The sequence below is a fragment of the Oncorhynchus clarkii genome, chromosome 20 (assembly GCF_045791955.1).
Source record: "Oncorhynchus clarkii lewisi isolate Uvic-CL-2024 chromosome 20, UVic_Ocla_1.0, whole genome shotgun sequence".
Classification (NCBI taxonomy): domain Eukaryota; kingdom Metazoa; phylum Chordata; class Actinopteri; order Salmoniformes; family Salmonidae; genus Oncorhynchus; species Oncorhynchus clarkii.
In genome coordinates this window covers 46,112,177-46,131,896 of record NC_092166.1, presented here as the reverse complement: position 1 = coordinate 46,131,896, position 19,720 = coordinate 46,112,177, and the positions used below count along the sequence as shown (strand labels likewise).

Genomic DNA, 19,720 nt, shown 5'->3' with positions numbered 1-19,720 from the left:
GTATGTTGGTCCCACTTTTTGTTTTAACCAATCATTTATATATACACACTAGAGAAGATTTAGAATTCCATTAATTCTTATTGAGGAATGCTTTTCTGAGGAGTGCCAATATGGCCGACCAATGGCTTCAAAGCCTGTCATTGGCCAATACATACATTAGCATCAGCAATCAAGGCTTTATATATATCATTGGTTTTAACAGTGACGTCCTTTAATGGTGATGTGGTTCAATACCGATCCTTCCTTCCTTCAAAATGTTAGGCTATTCATGGACACTGACAAATACACTACATAACCAAAAGTATGTGGACACCTGCTTGTTGAACATCTCATTCTATATCATGGGCATTAATATGGAGTTGGTCTCCTCTTTGCTGCTATAACAGCCTCCACTCTTCTGGGAAGGCTTTCCACAAGATTATTGTAACATTGCTGCGAGGACTTGCTTCCATTCAGCCAAAAGAGCATTAGTGAGGTCGGGCACTGATGTTGGGCGATTAGGCCTGGCTCCCAGTCAGTGTTCCAATTCATCCCAAAAGTATTTGGTGGGGTTGAGGTCAGGGCTCTGTGCAGGCCAGTCAAGTTCTTCCACACCGATCTACACCAACCATGTCTGTATGGAAGATTTCCCTTCACTGGAACTAAGGAGCCTAGCCTGAACCATAAAAAACAGCCCTAGACCATTATTCCTCCTCAGCCAAGCTTTACAGTTGGCACTATGTATTGGGGCAGGAAGCTTTCTCCTGGCATCGGCCAAACAAAGATTAGTCCGTCGGACTGCCAGATGGTGAAGCCTGATCCATCACTCCAGAGAATGCGTTTCCACTGCTCCAGAGTCCAATGGCGGCGAGCTTTACACCCCTCCAGCCGACACTTTGCATTGCGCATGGTGATCTTAGGCTTGTGTACGGCTGCTCTGCCATAGAAAACCATTTCATGAAGCTCCCGACCAACAGTTATTGTGCTGATGTTGCTTCCAGAGGCAGTTTGGAACCAAGGACAGGCGATTTTTAAGCACTACGCGCTTCAGCATTTGGCTTTCTGTGAGCTTGTGTTGCCTACCACTTCACGGTTGAGCCGTTGTTTCTCCTAGATGTTTCCATTTCACAATAATAGCACTGACAGTTGACCAGGGCAGCTCAAGCAAGGCAGAAATTTGAGGAACTGACTTGTTGGAAAGGTGGCATCCTATGACGGTGCCACGTTGAAAGTCACTGAGCTCTTCAGTAAGGCCATTCTACAGACAATGTTTGTCTATGGAGATTGTATAGCTAGCTGTATGCTCAATTTTATACACCTGTCATCAACGGATGTGGCTGAAATAGCTGAATCCACTAATTTGAAGGGGTGTCCGCATAGCTTTGTTTACATAGTGAATGTGAAGGGGGAGGGAACCAGTAGACCACTCACTAAAGAGGTGGTGGTGGTGGGGTTCTAATCAATAGAGCATCATTTATATAATGGGTCACATGGTATGGTTGGCTGGCCCCTATCCTACTCTTCACCAGATGAAAACAAATATGTCACATAAAAGACAGCAATTAAATCAGCATCATGCAGCCTTTCACATCTACTTAAAGAAAACTAGATCCTGTTTACAGTGGTGGAGCCCCGGGTCCTGGTAGAACAGAGCCCCACGTAACAGCCATACATCATTTCTGACGCCCGAGGCATTGTGATGGGTAGAAGACAAGATATGAAGGCACACACAGTTGCTTTGACCCCAATGGTGTTTTATGAGTGGTGCCATCTCCAATCCTCCTCCTCTGTTCCCCCTCTCCCGCCATCGCTCATGGACACACATTGGCACCATCTAAAACGGTCACATATGTCAGCCTGTAGATTGACACGTGCTCCTTCATCACAGCATTTATGCCTCTCCCTCCAGATCCTCGGATGTCTGGACAAAGCAGGGGCATCTCAGCCAAAAGGAGAGTGGGATTGGATGGGCTTTTGTAGAAGACGTGTTGTTAATACTGCTGTGTTTGGATGCAGCCCAAGGTGAAGTAATTTGGCTTGCAGACGGGTAATAAACTACTCCCGTCGACCTCTTCTCTGCCTGCTTAATTAAGATATACGCACTTCTTAATTCCTCAGACGGCTGTCTCATACGCCATGGTGAAAAGAGAGAAAAAATGAACATGTCTATGAATACAGAATTGGAGACTTATTTGAGATTGATCACGCATTCATTTAAGAACAACCGGTTGACAAATAACTTAACTGAGACCTGGGTGTGTCTTTAAGGGTGGGGAAATAGAAGCTTGTACCTTGTACTTCAGCCTTTATCATCCCCTTTAGTTTTCATTTTCGGGAAGGTTCCTACTCCTATTAACAGTTTTACCAATATTTAGTTTCTAGCCCTATGTAGGCCCCATTGCCTTTTCTATGTTAATGTCCTATGGATTCTATGGTTTACGAGTATCATCTGTCAGTGACAATCATGTATGCTGAGGATTATGTCTGAGACCAACTGTCAACATTGGAAACTAAAACTTCTCTAAAGCAGTCAGAAGAAACCTTTCACATGAATTAGCTTACAAACTGAAAAAAAGAATACATAATAAGTCAATTTAATTTCAAGTTTAGCAAATGCTTGGTTCAGACAATGAGCTAATTTGGGGCATGTTCCTCTATCCAAAATGTCTCATTAACCAAAAAAGACTAGTCAGGCATCACCACACTGGGGTGATTTGGAATCTGTCAATCATACAGTAATGCTGTGTCTGAATATTCTATCGGTCAACCAAGTTGTTAAGATGTGTTTAACAACAAAAATTTCATGTTTAACAGTCCAGCATTTCTCAAGCATGTTCTTGCACAAAGAGTTTGGCTTTGTCATCCTGTCTTTCATTTACCACATAACATATATAATAGTTGATCAGCTTTGACCTTAATAATGACGACTACACGGCAGAAACATTCACCAAAGCATATACCAGAAATCAGGCACGGACTGTTTTTACTCATCCTTTGTTTTCCATGTCTATGTTGAATTGGTTCTTCTATGGCTTATTCTTTAAAGCACTAAGATTTATAAAGACGAGTGTAACCTGCGTCATTGGTGTTCATTCGTCATAGTAACCAGGGATTTCTGCTCGCTGATTATTTTCAGAGGAACAAAGCTGTATTGTAAGAGTAATCATAAGAACAATCATAGCATTAAGTCTGCACCGTTTGAAACTTTTTCTTCTTTTGTTTTCCCAAACAAGGAAAAAATACAAGTAAATATACTCTTAATTATGAACATATAATATCCACAATCAAAGGAAAAACATAAATAAATTATTAACACTTTTTTTTATGCTTACATTCCTTTACAAAAGTGTACAGTCCCTAAGAATGAGACACTGAGGTATAGACTGGGCCTCGACAGACCGACCCCAATGCCCGCTGGGGCACAGGGGTCAGAGGTCAGGCGATGGATGATAACATGTCCGTTGCCCTCCCCAGTTCAGTGTGTTAGAGTGAGAATTGACAGTGTGTGCATCTCTCTCTTTGCGTTCCCACACCGACAGCATCAGGCAGTGGTTGTTCTTGGAGATGGCAACACAGAAGGGTGAAGGCTGGTGTGTCCAAGATGCACAGAGCAAGCGTTTTAGTTACGACCATATAGCATTAGCTAGATGAGATGCTGGTGCTTAGCAGGTTAGCATATGGTACTGGTAGAGATTATGCTAACCTGTTGAAGCTTTTAGGTTGGGTGGAAAAGGAGAGTGACAATGGCTACGGACATGAGCACCACGGTGGTGACGGTGAGGAGAAAGGATGTCACAGTTTCAGCATTTATTTTTCTTCCCCTCTCCTCTCTTGTCTTTTCCACCTCTATACTTCCTAGCTGCATGCCTTGTTACATGTAATACCCATTCCTGTGAATTCCTATCATTATTCCACAGTGTAGATCTTGTGTTTAGGTGCATGTTGAGCAATAGAACACTGGTGCCCTGCTGCCTCATGGCTTTAAAAGGGGCAGTGAGGGATACTGACAGAACGCACACCTGTCCAGTAAGAAGCACCTAGAGGGTCATGAACCCACTCTGAACACAGGAGAACTGAAGCTGCATGGGTATTAACCAAAATGGCACGCTGACAGGTTCAACCTTGAGGTGGGTAAAGCTTCAACACAAAAGACAAAAGGGATGACCTTTTTACATAGCTGCTCCACAATGAGGATATGAAGAGAGCTACACAGGTTTCACCTGCATATGTTGCTACCAAATTCCCTCCCACCACAAAACAGATATGATTTTTTGATGATATGGGTAGTAAATGGAAAGAATAATTCCTGCCCTGTACAGTTTTAAATGAAAAAACGTATGGTGTTTTGAATGGTGTTGTTGGGAGGTTGGCTGAGGGGACAGGAAAAGGATATGGTAAAGTGGACGGGTCTTGACATATGACAATAAGAGGGACAATGTAATGGAGTGGGAGGGAGCTTCTTGGTGTCAGGGAGCAGGCGGGAGCTGCACCCCTAGCAGCTCGTAGGCGAAGATGTTCCAGAAAATCGCAAAGAGAAGGAACGTGATGAAGGAGAAGACGATGACCCACCAGGAGCACTGCTTCTGCAGGCTCTCTTCATAGCTGCGCAGGATGAGCAGGCCCATGCTGATGCCTACCACCGCCCCCGACAGGTGGGCCATGAAGCTGGGCTGGGGCCCTGAGGAGGGCAAGGGCGGGGAGAAGCGCAGCCACACGGCACGGCCCACCTCCGAACTCACTGCAATGGAAAGGAGAGGAAGTTTATCTCCTCCCCCATTAGGCTACTGAACAGTGGGACATAAGAGATTCAGATTCAGATTTGATATGTGAAAATGTACATTTGTGGCTTGTGTACTAACTTTCCAGTTTTCCTTACTGGATGTAATATATTGTATTGTGTTTGTGTATTTGTGTGCTGACATCACAAAATGAATTTCCATGTAAATGGACAATAAAGTATATTGTATCGTAAGTCATCAATATCAGTTGAAATGTGGGATTTGGCAGATAGATGTATGGTTTTGAGTACAGTTCAGTTGAAAGCAAAAGCCAGGGTGCAGATAACATAAGAGTTACACTTCTGACCAAGACTAGGGCTATGATAAGGCTAAGGCTATATTAACGGATAGGGTTCTGGCTAAGGATAGGGCTATGATAAGGCTAAGGCTATATTAACGGATAGGGTTCTGGCTATGGATAGGGCTATGATAAGGCTAAGGCTATGTTAACGGATAGGGTTCTGGCTAAGGATAGGGCTATGATAAGGCTAAGGCTATGTTAACGGATAGGGTTCTGGCTAAGGATAGGGCTATGATAAGGCTAAGGCTATGTTAACGGATAGGGTTCTGGCTAAGGATAGGGCTATGATAAGGCTAAGGCTATGTTAACGGATAGGGTTCTGGCTAAGGATAGGGCTATGATAAGGCTAAGGCTATGTTAACGGATAGGGTTCTGGCTAAGGATAGGGCTATATTAATTGATAGGGTTCTGGCTATGGATAGGGCTATGATAAGGCTAAGGCTATGTTAACGGATAGGGTTCTGGCTAAGGATAGGGATATGATAAGGCTAAGGCTATGTTAACGGATAGGGTTCTGGCTAAGGATAGGGCTATGATAAGGCTAAGGCTATGTTAACGGATAGGGTTCTGGCTAAGGATAGGGCTATGATAAGGCTAAGGCTATGTTAACGGATAGGGTTCTGGCTAAGGATAGGGCTATGATAAGGCTAAGGCTATGTTAACGGATAGGGTTCTGGCTAAGGATAGGGCTATGATAAGGCTAAGGCTATATTAACGGATAGGGTTCTGGCTATGGATAGGGCTATGATAAGGCTAAGGCTATGTTAACGGATAGGGTTCTGGCTAAGGATAGGGCTATGATAAGGCTAAGGCTATATTAACGGATAGGGTTCTGGCTATGGATAGGGCTATGATAAGGCTAAGGCTATGTTAACGGATAGGGTTCTGGCTAAGGATAGGGCTATGATAAGGATAAGGCTATGTTAACGGATAGGGTTCTGGCTAAGGATAGAGCTATGATACGGCTAAGGCTATGTTAACGGATAGGGTTCTGGCTAAGGATAGGGCTATGATAAGGCTAAGGCTATGTTAACGGATAGGGTTCTGGCTAAGGATAGGGCTATGATAAGGCTAAGGCTATGTTAACGGATAGGGTTCTGGCTAAGGATAGGCTAGGTTGAGGTTAGAATCAGACGAGGGACAGATTGAGGGGACATATAGAACAGTAACGAAAGTCGTAGTGGCCCCCATGTGGGGGGCCCCATGTGGGGAAAAGTCACTGCCATACAGCACGAGTAATATCATCTGAACAAAATACAACATAACCAACATGTAACCCGAGGACCCCTCATTCCTCCCAATTAACGACTGCACTAGAACAATATCTCCATTTCAGGAGGCCAATAAATCCCACTCAAGTTATAATTACCTCGCAATTAAATTATACTGTCAGCAGTTGTGTGGACATGAGGAAGGCTTAAAGTTAAGGGGTGTTATGCGCACACCAATTATGTCTGGATGCAGCTATGACCATAACACCAATGGCTCTCCAGAATGAATATAGTGTGGCTATGGAATGGATATATGGATATAGCATGAAACTTACTGCACACCAGCGCCAGAATCATGCGGAGGAGCTTGTATGGACAACGCATGCCGGCCCAGTTCTGCAACACAGAGCGAAAGAGGGAAGTCAAACACAGTCAGTTCCAAAGACCTGCATATTTACAGCTTACACAGTATCTCCACCATCTCTGCATTAAGGAATGTGTGTAGACCACAGAGCGATCAGAAATCCATTTCAATACAGGCAGGATGAGAATAGGCCTACTAGACAGAGAAATAATTATACACCTGGCTGGTCTCCATTTGGCTGTTTCACCTCGCTAACGATCTATTAATCAGGGTTAAGATACCTTAACAGAGGATGAGAACGGCCCAATAAAAAGCACGTGTTCCTCCTGGGATAAAACTAAATCCTTTTGCCTCACAATAACGTATTTATTCCACAGGATGAAGAATTGCACCAATCACATCCCTCTTCACGTCCTCTGGGTCCTGGGAGAACCGGAGGGAGCAGCAGTGTTTTTCTCCATGCAGAGGAAGCCAGGCAGGCAAGATTAAAGATACTAAAGAAAGTCAATAAAGTGGAGTCCTATAAACATGACTCTGCTCATATGATTGATATGCCTGTGGGACGGCAGGGCCTCATAAAAGTGCAATAATATCACACATAAAGGATGAGTGTTTTCCTTACTGAAGTAGGGTTTGTTTTACATGACTGTGCTCTCGGCGGAGAGAAGTTTATCCTCCATTTTGACTGTCTCAACACCAAGCTTAGGGATTTGATTGAAGCTGTACCTCCACAGAGACAAAAGGATAATAGGGTGCTTGTAGTACAATATTCTGAAAGCTGAATACTTTTCTGTCCGCTCCGAAAAGAAGTGTCTGTTTTTAGATGCCTTCATTCTTATGAGCAACGCTAATCTCGCTAATAATTTCATCCTATTATTGTCTTTAGCTTGTCGCTCAAGATTTTTTTTTTTTTTTTTACACTATAGGTAAAGACAGTTCGACATTATTTCTATACGCTCTCATTGAAAGACTTGTATTCCACATTCATACACGAGCAAACTTCCATCACTAGCTTTTAGAGTCGGAGACATCTCGGGAACGCACAGTAACTGTACTTGTGTGAGCTCCGTCTTCAGGGAGAGGAATCTGATGAGCACCACAAACATAAAAACATGAGCGACATATACACAAACGCAGAATGATTTAAGTTAGAGAATTGCACACAAACATAATTTAATGATAATGCACGCACACACCCCCACAACAAATACTACAGTTTACTATATAATTCTATAGTACCTACTATAGAATTCTGTAGCAAACTGTAGAATCCTATACTCCACACTGTAGTATCCCTCGATCGTGTAGTGCTTGCTATAGATTTTTGTAGTATACTGGAAAAGCATATACTACACACTGTAGTATCCCTCAATTGTGGGAATACTAGTGGAAGTAACAAATCTAAGAAGTCATTTTGGTGTACTCTTGTTAATGTGTGTTATCTGTCAAACAAGCAAACCTAATCCTCCAAGCTTTAATGAACTTAGCTTGTTCTTTATATCTGCCTCTGTACTGTTACCCTTTAATGGGCCTAGAATCCGTGTCTAAAGTTTAGGTGTTACAATTGTAATAAACATGTTATACTTTTGCTTAGGTGTTGTCTGGTCCGTTGCATTGCTCAGAACTGTTGACCCAACTCAATGGGTGGCCTGCTACGAACATGTGTGTTTTATGTTCCGGTCGAGGTGTTCCCCTAATTTAACAGTAACTAACGTCGTCTGGTAGCTGGGAAATTTTAGCTAACCCTAGTCAGCAGGTGTTTTTTGATGTATTATTTGATTGATTAGGATCCCCATTAGCCGACGCCAATGGCGACTGCTAGTCTTACTGGGTTCCGACACATAACGAAAAATACACCACCGTTCAAAAGTGTGGGGTCTCTTAGAAAGGTCCTTGTTTTTGAAAGAAAAGCAAATTTTTTTGTCCATTAAAATAACATCAAATCGATCAGAAATACAGTGTAGACATGGTTAATGTTGTAAATGACTATTGTAGCTGGAAACGGCAGATTTTTTATGGAATGGAGTATGGTTGCCATATAAAATATTGCGACATAAGATTATTTTGTTTTCTTTGTAAAATTATTCCCTCATTCAATGAATCAGGGATTAAATGAATAAGGTTGGCTACTTCAAAGTGAGGTACACTACATTACCAAAAGTATGTGGACACCGTCTTGTCTTACATCTCACTACAAAATCATAGGCATTAATATGCAGTTGGTTCCCCCTTTGCTGCTATAACAGCCTCCACCCTTCTGGAAAGGCTTTCCAATAGATGTTGGAACATGCATTTAGGCTCCCGAGTGGCACAGCGGTCTAAAGCACTGCATTGCAGTGCAAGAGGTGTCACTACAGGTCCTGGATCGATCCCGGGCTGTACCACAACCAGCCGTGGGGTCCCATAGGGCAGTGCACAGTTTGCTCAGCGTCGTCCTGGTTAGGGTTTGGCCAGTGTAGGCCGTCATTGTAAATAGGAATTTGTTCTTAACTGACTTGCCTAGTTAAGTAAAGTTTAAATAAATAAATACAATTAAAATTGCTGCGAGGACTTGCTTCCATTCAGCCACAAGAGCACTAGTGAGATCGGGCACTGATGTTGGGCGATTAGGCCTTCCAATTCATCCCAAAGGTGTTCGATGGGGTTGAGGTCAGGGCTCTGTGCAGTCCAGGCAAGTTCTAACTCACTGATCTCGACAAACCATTTCTGTATGGACCTCTGTATGGACAACTGTTGCCACAAAGTTGGAAGCACAGAATCATCTAGAATGTCATTGTACGCTGTAGCGTTAAGATTTCCCGTCACTGGAACTAAGTGGCCTAGCCTGAACCAGGAAAAACAGCCCCAGACCATTATTTCTCATCCACCAAACTTTACAGTTGGCACTATGCACTGGGGCAGGTAGCATTCTCCTGGCATCTGCCAAACCCAGATTCGTCTGTCGGACTGGCAGATGGTGAAGCGTGATTCATCACTCCAGAGAACCTGTTTCCGCACGCACGCACGCACAGGTCATTCTGATAATGGCTGACATGTTGATTTGTAAGTGATTGTAAATCTTTAAAAGTGTGCCTTCATGAATTACATTAACAAAAATTATTAAGCTAATTTCCATGACCTTACAAACCCTCATTTCACAACTTGGAACAGCGCATTATGCACATTCATTTTGGTGCATTTTCAATCGAACAGCCTACTATCACACAGATTCACAGACTAGCGGCAAAGCGGAATCAGAAAATGAATGCCCACTCTCCATTGCTAGTCAATGCAGATCCCGCCTTTGAGCAACCTTTTTTGCCTCCATGTGTGAATCTGGGCCGGTGATAGGGTACTTTATAGTGGAGCCGGTATGCCGGTAAGGCGCTCTGGAGAGTTCCGGCCCAAGTCAAGCACTGCCTGTCTGCAAAAACTTCACAGTGAATTCTATAGTATACTACAGTCATGTCCGCAAAAACACTACAGTAAACACTAGTATATAAATAAAGCAATGCTGCAGTATTTAGACCAGTTTACTATAGTATTTTTTTTCCATTTGGGGGCACACACACCCACAATGGGGTGAATAAAATTGAACGTTTTTCTCACTTAACTTTGGATGAGTAGATGAAAAAAGTTTTCTATAAAATATAAGAGCAACATACATAAAAAGTAAATGCTGGGGAGGTGCAGACTTCTTGTTCAGTCTGAACTTTAATGAAGAGGCATTTGGACGATTTAACAGGAAATTACCTAGATAATTTTGATGGCCTTGACAGCAGTGAGTCAAAACCTCAGTTTAATCGTCTCATCCACATAACCAATGATACAAGCCTTCAGACAGATGAGGTCTACTGGGGTAAAAAGACCTGAGACACAAACGAGTCAAAACTCATTTTCATTTTGAAAACATCAGAAAAAAAATTATAATAATCAAGAGTACAAGACGTAATAATGAGTCAACTATTGTGTGACCAGTGGGTTAGTTGCCGGGAGCAGGGACCAAAGTTTAAACTCTTTGCTCTGGGGCTGCTGATGCATTTTGAGTTAGACTTTTGTTGGCGTGTCTTTTGCCCGTAGTAAAAGGCCTACTCTACTTAAGAGTGATTCATCAGCTCTTACACAGCCTTGAGTCCTCTGACAGAATGTGATGAGACATCACACATCCTGTCCCACTGATCCTGACGTTCACACACACACACACAAACACTGTGATCACACATTTGATATTTTCTGTTGCAGGGACATTTGGCAGAGCAGTCATCCAGAGAGTAGTGAGGAACAGATTGACTTTAATATTCCCATATGCATCGGATTTGGCTCTAAATAGAGAGGAAATAAGAATACATTACAAAGGAAAACAATGAATAACAGATTAAGGGTGGAATAAAAACATCCTTTGCTGGAAAAGGAGTGGAGAGTAGATAAGGTGTATTCAGGTCAAGTCAATAGTCTATGCACCCACTGCAGAGGGCCATTCTGACAATTCTGGAATATTTAATGGTGCTTATCCAAAAAAGCACTTCTTAGTCAGTTATAAAAAGTCCTTATCTCATCATATTGATAGGGACCACAGGATGGGGAGCACAGCGCATTATTATGGCTGAAACGGCGCAAACGGAATGGAAACCATGTGTTTTATACCATTCCACTCCAGCTATTACAGCGAGCCCGTGCTCCCCAGTTAAGGTGCCATCAACCCCCTGTGATAGGTACCCCCTCTCTATCTGCACTTGTGGCATGGAACACTTATTAAAACTCATCGGTTCCATTGAAGATCCCACTCACCCCCGCAGAGCTTCAGGATGACGGCAAGCACAGCGGTCTATCTAAACACGTAAAAACAGGAGGATGTTGTGTGGAGGAGCGCTCTCCAAGGGGATGGCTCTGACATTTTGTCTCCATTGATACTGTTATCAAGCGTAACAACGGGGGCAATAATGACGGCAGTTACCATGACGACGTTGGCCAGATGCGCCGAGCACAGAGCATAGACCCCACCGGAGCCCCCCACCACTGGAGCACGCATGTCTGTGATGGACACCGTCAAGGACCCTGAAGAGAGAGAGAGAGAGAGATGGAGAGAGAAAGAGGGGAGGGAGAGAAGGAGGCAGAGAAAGATGGCGGGAGAGCGAGAAGACGTTCAGAAAGAGAGAAAGCATGAGTGAAAGAGGAACATGTTGGGGGAGGGAGGGAAAAAGAAGAAGAGAGGGCTAGGTTACTCATCAAACAGCCGTTTCAGTCACCTTTCTTCCAACATCACCCAGAAACCAAAATAACACATCCCGTCTGTCTGTCTGGCATGAGTCGACTTGCCCTCTTTACGCCCACATACTATGCAAATGCTTACACTGTAGTGCAGGTCCCAGCACCACCACCAGGCCCATAAAATAGAACAGTCATGTTAAACAGAACAGAACATAGTCATAAAATGTTATTGTATATACTTAGACACATATTAACCTCATGGGCAGCTACAAAGACCGTAATCTACACATTACACGGAGCCCATAAGAGGGTTTCTTTATGATGTTGTCGTGCTATAATGCCACGACACCATGAAGTCCTCTTGATCCCGTGCAGATTATACTGAAACTTTGAGCATTGGCTTTTGATACATTCTCTGTCACAAATGACTGAAAGTGTTATAGAAAGAAGTAGAATTGAATTAGATTTGTGATTTCTTTAGGATGCTAAAGAAAACTGTCAATGAATGCCCAACACCAATGAATGACCTTATACAACATTTAATATGATAACAAAAGCCTAGTATGACTACTCTGGAAGATAAATGTAATTGGGTTCCCAAAATAGACATGCTACTCAGACCAGTCAGCTGGATGATTTCATCAATTCTGTATAAGACTGGCTGTATTCATGAGAAAAGTCTAATCAGAAATATGCATAGCATGGCTATGGGCCAATTCCTTTGCAAGACTGAACTTAAAACGATTGGTTAATTTAAGGTGGTTCAGACACTGGCAAACTAAATGATGGGGCAAACAGCTAATGTGACCAGACAAAGACTGGAGTGGAAAAATGTAGTACAATGAAGTATCTCTACAGTTGAACTATATTTATATGTAATTATATGGGTAGCAGGTACTGTCTAGTTGTGCAGGAAACAAATTGTCACAGCACTTACAGCAGGAATTTTTATGAAAACCTCCCTTCACTCTAATTATTGTCTCAAATCACGCAGTGAAACTTAAGTGCTTTGTCGAAAAATTTGTTTTCAAGTCTGAAACTGTGCAAGCCATAAAGATATAGCAATCATTCTACAACGTGTCACACTGTTGTTCTACTGACCCGCCAATACAGTCACCATGTAAATATAGTTTTAGTGATACTCGCTATGAAGTAGAAAATAATCTTAAGCAGTAAATTACAGTGGCAGTTGCTCACAAGGACACCATCAGCCATCGTTAAGTATGCAAATGAGCAGATAACAGAAATGAAAAAGGGCTGATTAAACAAAAGTAACTTTTTTATTAAAGCAGGGGTGTGCCGGCATTCTGATCTCAGATCTATAACACATGTTCCATTGGTGTTCTGTGTGTGCGCGCAGAGAGACCACAGAGAGTTAGAACAGCTCCTTAAAGAGTGCCATGTCGAGCCTGTGGTGGTGATCATCATCTGATGATAAATGGTAATTGGAGTGCGTTTCCTGAGTCATTTATCCCCCCAACACTCACACGTCCATTTTACATAGATTTATGGAAGATACAAGGCTTGATGAAGTGGGTGCAGCAGCTCAAGACTTGTACAGATCCATGGGGCCTCATTTTTAGTGGTTCCAAGAAATTGCAATTACACACGGAGTGGCATATGTGCTCTGATCTCTTTAAAGTCAAGAAAAAACAGAATTGGAGCAACTTTCACACAGACTAAGTTGACCAGATTTTTTTTAAATGAACATCTGGGGAAAAACATTGGGCTGCGTGAAAATTCTAATTCTATGGTGTGGAACTACAAACTATACATTTTTGCTTTTGTCCTTTCAAACAGTGTTATTAATTATTATACAGAAATGGATTCCCCCTCCACATTTTTCTTAGCCTACATTTAATAATTTCTGAATCCCCCAAGTTTGTAACCTATGCTGAAACAGTTTCTGGCAGTGGTTCATGTTCTGGTTACAATGTATTAATGTCCTCATAAAAGGTTGGCAGCTTCAAACGAGTTTGGAACAGGGATAGACAACATTTGTACATGTACAGTGAAATCAGAAAGCATTCAGACCCCTTGACTTTTTCAACATAGAGCCTTATTCTAAAATGGATTAAAATATTTTTTCCTCACCTCAATCTACGCAATACCCCGTAATGAGATTTTTTTTTTTTTTTTAATAACTGAAATATCACATTTACATAAGTATTCAGAGCCTTTACGCAGTACTTTATTGAAGCACCTTCGCCATCGATAACAGCCTCAAGTCTTCTTGGGTATGATGCTACAACCTTGGCACACCTGTATTTGGGGAGTTTCTCCCATTCTTCTCTGCAGATCCTCTCAAGCTCTGTCAGATTGGATGGGGAGTGTCGCCGCGCAGCTATTTTCAGGTTTCTCCAGAGATGTTCCATCGGGTTCAAGTCCGAGCTCTGGATGGGCCACTCAAGGACATTCAGAGACTTGTCCCGAAGCCACTCCTTCTGTCTTTGCTGCGTGCTTAGGGTCATTGTCCTGTTGGAAGTCAATAGAACCTTCGCCCAAGTCTGAGGTTCTGAACGCTCTGGAGAAGGTTTTCATCATGGATCTCTCTGTACTTTTCTCCTTTCATCTTTCCCTCGATCCTGACTAGTATCCCAGTCCTTGACGCTGAAAAACATCCCCACAGCATGATGCTGCCACCACCATGCTTCACCGTAGAGATGGTGCCAGTTTTCTTCCAGACGTGACGCTTTGCTTTCAGGCCAAAGAGTTCTAGCTTGGTTTCATCAGACCAGAGAATCTTGTTTCTCAAGGTCTGAGAGTCCAAGCAGGCTGTCATGTGCCTTTTACTGAGGAATGGCTTCCATCTGGCCACTCTACCATATAGACCTGATTGGTGAAGTGCTGCAGATAGTCCTTCTGGAAGGTTCTCCCATCTCCAAAGAGGAACTCTGTCAGAGTGACCATCGGCTTATTGGTCACCTCCCTAACCAAGGCCACTGTGTTCTTGGGGACCTTCAATGCTACATCATTCTTTTGGCACCTTTCCCCAGATCTGTGCCTCGACACAATCCTGTAATCGGAGCTCTATGGACAATTCCTTCAACCTCATGGCTTGGTTTTTGGTCTGACATGCACTGTCAACTGTGGGACCATATATAGACAGGTATGTGCCTTTCCAAATCATGTCCAATCAATTTAAAATTACCACAGGTGTAGAAACATCTCAATTATGATCAATGGAAACAGGATGCACCTCGGCTCAATTTCGAGTCTCATAGCATATGGTCTGAATAAGTTATTTGTTTTACATTTTTTTATACCTTTGCAAACATTTCTAAAAACCCGTTTTCGCTTTGTCATTATGGGGTCTTGTGCGTAGATGAGGGGAAAAAAAACGTTTAATCAATTTTAGAATAAGGCTGAAATAGAACAAAATGTGATAAAAGTCAGGGGGTCTGAATACTTTCCAAATTAACTGTAAATCCGTTTGACTATTGAAATATCAGCTGCGATTTAACTTCAGAGTTACTTTTTTCTTTCTGATTGCTGAATCAGGGACATTTCCAGAGAAGGCTCCCCAATAAAAATTGGGGACGTAGGTCACCCGAACAACGACTACTCTCAGATGTTTTTAGGTCTTCCTCAAAGCCCAAAAAACATGAAGTCAATGCGGTTCAATTATAACTCCAATACAGCATTTATCGAATGTGGAGATTTCTCCATAGACGCCCCCCTCCCACACTTTTTCAAGCTGAGACTAGCTGGATGTGAAGCTTTGATGTCTATTTGAACTGAAAAAGTGAATTCACAGAACAAATGCTTGAGTTTCCATGAAACACAGCACAGAGAGCAGTCCTGACGTTGTACTGCAGCTAAACTGGCATGCTGTCATAACATAAGTGTTTATAGCGGCCAGAGCAGTTACAACGCCATGGCTACATCCCAGTGAGCTGCCACCTGACACTAGTCGCTGAGGGGACACTCCATCTGTTGTTAAGTGGGGGGAGCAAGGAGAAAGGGGAAGCAAAGGAGTCCGTGGGGATGACAGAAGTGTTTCACACGGCTCCCTCTTGCTTCGGATATATGAACCAGGGCCTGTCATCTGGGCTCTCCTGCTTACAGGGAATTGGAGACGTAGGGATATCTCACTCAGCAGGAGCCCAGAGGTGAGGTCTCAGATTATTTTTTTCTGTGTGGAGATGGCAGTTTACCGTTCAAGCACAGATTTATTTGTTGGGACGATTTTCTAAGCATCATCAAGTTTACCCCCCCGCTCTTTGTATGTAGGTGTGTGCAGTGTGTGTTTACAGTACGAATCATCTTGTTATGTTTAGAAAGTGCATTTTTACCATATATATATATATATATACTGAACTGTCTCTGGTTCTGCCTGTCAAACTAAACCAAGCAGCACAGCAGTGATGTTAGCAGATTATGCCCGTAAGCAATGGCTAGCCATGCACATTTGAGTTATCATGGATAAGGTTCTGATGTGGGAAGGGGACACTGATCCAAGACCAGTGCTGACTGCCTAAGGCTACATTTCTCTTGAGTCACTCCAACTGGCAGCTACAGAAGAGAACAAAAGATGATACAATAAAAATCATTCTACTCTTAAGAGGGGAGAAAAACATGGCACATCTAGCTGCCTCTGCATCCACCTCAGTGCTTTCAGAGCAAACATGTTTAGTGTTTTCAAAAGGATAGCTGCCTTACAGAGTAGTTCTATAGCACAACAGGCTTAAGTATTGTTGTCTCGTTACACATTTGAGGTGATTTTGGACAGATCATTTGGCTAACAGATGTAGGATTTTCAACCTATTTTATATTATATTATATGACCCAAACGGTTAGGACAGCCAAGGACACCAATGGACTGATTGACCCAGAGCACTGACATGCACTGAGCAGCATTTCCTGATTGGTGAGTCAATAAGTGAATCAGGAGGGGACTCTGCAAGGACAATTAGTGGTGATTTATTAATGTGATTCACACACTTCATGAGACAGTGCTCAGTGCTTCCATTCCTTCTAGGTTGATAGCCCACTGTGAAAGGAAGGATAGGCTTTTTATTTTGCCAGAGCTCTCAAGTCACAGAAAAGAGATGACCGTGTCTGATATCTGATCCCACATAATTTGCCATTAACCAGACTGCATATTTTTTTGATAATCCTACATTGTGTCTACTTCTGTGAAATCACACTAGTTGCATACATTAAATCAATACCAACAGTTCAAATGTACTACACTGTACTTTGCCTCAGCTTTAAATCAAATTCAGGTGCTTTAAACCAAACTCAGAGCTCTGAAAGTCTCCCTGTCAGAGCTCTTTTCAAGAGAGGCTATTTCAATCCTATCAGAGAATTGCTTAGTTTGAGTTCTTGTTGCCCTATTTGTACATGCCCATCTAACACATTTGGATCATTGTAAGTTGTGTGAACGTACGTTTTTGGTTTCCCATTGGTTCTGGGAAAGAAACCATAAGTTTCCCGACTGGTAAAACTCTACAAACGTTTTTATACGGAGCTAGCATGCCATGTTAGTTTTTTTACTCATACAAAGCTGTTCATATCAGTCTATTCAAATATACCTCATTTAGAAAGGAAACAAGCACTCATTAAGATCAGGTGTGCACAATTAGTGGGCTAACACACCTGAACACACTTGACAAGATAGGATAGAGAGAGTTTTGTTAACACTGTTTTTAATAACATTCTTAAAACGTTCTTTAAATGTTACACATGTTTTTTTTCTGGAAAGTTTTAATGTTCTGAAAATGTTCTCTGAACGTTATTAAAGTTGTAGTTTTTATTCATCCACGCTGCCCTCAAACCAATGCACTGTTTTTATTTTTGGCTGTTCCAACTTGTCAATTTCAAAAGATTTTCTAACAAGTTTTTAATTTCTAAAGAACATTTTGAATTGCGGTCTGTTCAGCCTCCTCATTAATTCACATAAAAGTAGGACTTTTTACATTTGCGGACAATTTCTTTTTTAGGGGGGGGGGGGGGATTTCTGATCCGGACAAAATTCCCCAAGCACTTCCCAATTGTTTGTGCAGTTCAAGTCTGCAGACATTTGCGCATCTCCCGTCAGAACAAGATCTGCACACACGTGTTCACATTTTCCGTCTTATTTATTTAAATTAGATTTCACCTTTATTTAACCAGGTAGGCAAGTTGAGAACAAGTTCTCATTTACAATTGCGACCTAGCCAAGATAAAGCAAAGCAGTTTGACACATACAACGACACAGAGTTACACATGGAGTAAAAAAAACATACAGTCAATAATACAGTATAAACAAGTCTATATACGATGTGAGCAAATGAGGTGAGATAAATAAGGGAGGCAAAAAGGCCATGGTGGCAAAGTAAATACAATATAGCAAGTAAAACACTGGAATGGTAGATTTGCAGTGGAAGAATGTGCAAAGTAGAAATAAAAATAATGGGGTGCAAAGGAGCAAAATAAATAAATAAATAAAATAAATACAGTAGGGAAAGAGGTAGTTGTTTGGGCTAAATTATAGGTGGGCTATGTACAGGTGCAGTAATATGTGAGCTGCTCTGACAGTTGGTGCTTAAAGCTAGTGAGGGAGATAAGTGTTTCCAGTTTTAGAGATTTTTGTAGTTCGTTCCAGTCATTGGCAGCAGAGAACTGGAAGGAGAGGCGGCCAAAGAGAGAATTGGTTTTGGGGGTGACCAGAGAGATATACCTGCTGGAGCGCGTGCTACAGGTGGGTGATGCTATGGTGACCAGCGAGCTGAGATAAGGGGGGACTTTACCTAGCAGGGTCTTGTAGATGACATGGAGCCAGTGGGTTTGGCGATGAGTATGAAGCGAGGGCCAGCCAACGAGAGCGTACAGGTCGCAATCGTGGGTAGTATATGGGGCTTTGGTGACAAAACGGATTGCACTGTGATAGACTGCATCCAATTTGTTGAGTAGGGTATTGGAGGCTATTTTGTAAATGACATCGCCAAAGTCGAGGATTGGTAGGATGGTCCGTTTTACAAGGGTATGTTTGGCAGCATGAGTGAAGGATGCTTTGTTGCGAAATAGGAAGCCAATACTAGATTTAACTTTGGATTGGAGATGTTTGATGTGGGTCTGGAAGGAGAGTTTACAGTCTAACCAGACACCTAGGTATTTGTAGTTGTCCACGTCAGAGCCGTCCAGAGTAGCGATGTTGGACAGGTGGGCAGGTGCAGGCAGCGATCGGTTGAAGAGCATGCATTTAGTTTTACTTGTATTTAAGAGCAATTGGAGGCCACAGAAGGAGAGTTGTATGGCATTGAAGCTTGCCTGGAGGGTTGTTAACACAGTGTCCAAAGAAGGGCCAGAAGTATACAGAATGGTGTCGTCTGCGTAGAGGTGGATCAGAGACTCACCAGCAGCAAGAGCGACATCATTGATGTATATAGAGAAGAGAGTCTGTCCAAGAATTGAACCCTGTGGCACCCCCATAGAGACTGCCAGAGGTCCGGACAGCAGACCCTCTGATTTGACACATTGAACTCTATCAGAGAAGTAGTTGGTGAACCAGGCGAGGCAATCATTTGAGAAACCAAGGCTGTCGAGTCTGCCGATGAGGATGTGGTGATTGAGTCGAAAGCCTTGGCCAGATCAATGAATACGGCTGCACAGTAATGTTTCTTATCGATGGCGGTTAAGATATCATTTAGGTCCTTGAGCGTGGCTGAGGTGCACCCATGACCCGCTCTGAAACCAGATTGCATAGCAGAGAAGGTATGGTGAGATTCAAAATGGTCGGTAATCTGTTTGCTGACTTGGCTTTCGAAGACCTTAGAAAGGCAGGGTAGGATGGATATAGGTCTGTAGCAGTTTGGGTCAAGAGTGTCCCCCCCTTTGAAGAGGGGGATGACTGCAGCTGCTTTCCAATCTTTGGGAAAGAGAGGTTGAACAGGCTAGTAATAGTGGTGGCAACAAT

General features: G+C 42.6%; 1 protein-coding gene across 1 annotated transcript in view; it reads right to left on the bottom strand.

The window, feature by feature from the left end:
• Positions 1 to 1,343: 1,343 nt before the first annotated feature.
• The window catches only part of LOC139377456 (rhomboid-related protein 1-like), a 59,651-nt gene continuing 41,274 nt past the window's right edge, over positions 1,344 to 19,720 (bottom strand). The window contains exons 6-8 of the mRNA XM_071120486.1: positions 11,567 to 11,667; positions 6,605 to 6,665; positions 1,344 to 4,717 (exon numbers count right to left, since the gene is read on the bottom strand). Coding sequence (XP_070976587.1) covers positions 4,446 to 4,717; positions 6,605 to 6,665; positions 11,567 to 11,667 — 434 coding nt within the window. The 3' untranslated portion in view covers positions 1,344 to 4,445. The remainder of the gene's footprint in view (positions 4,718 to 6,604; positions 6,666 to 11,566; positions 11,668 to 19,720) is intronic.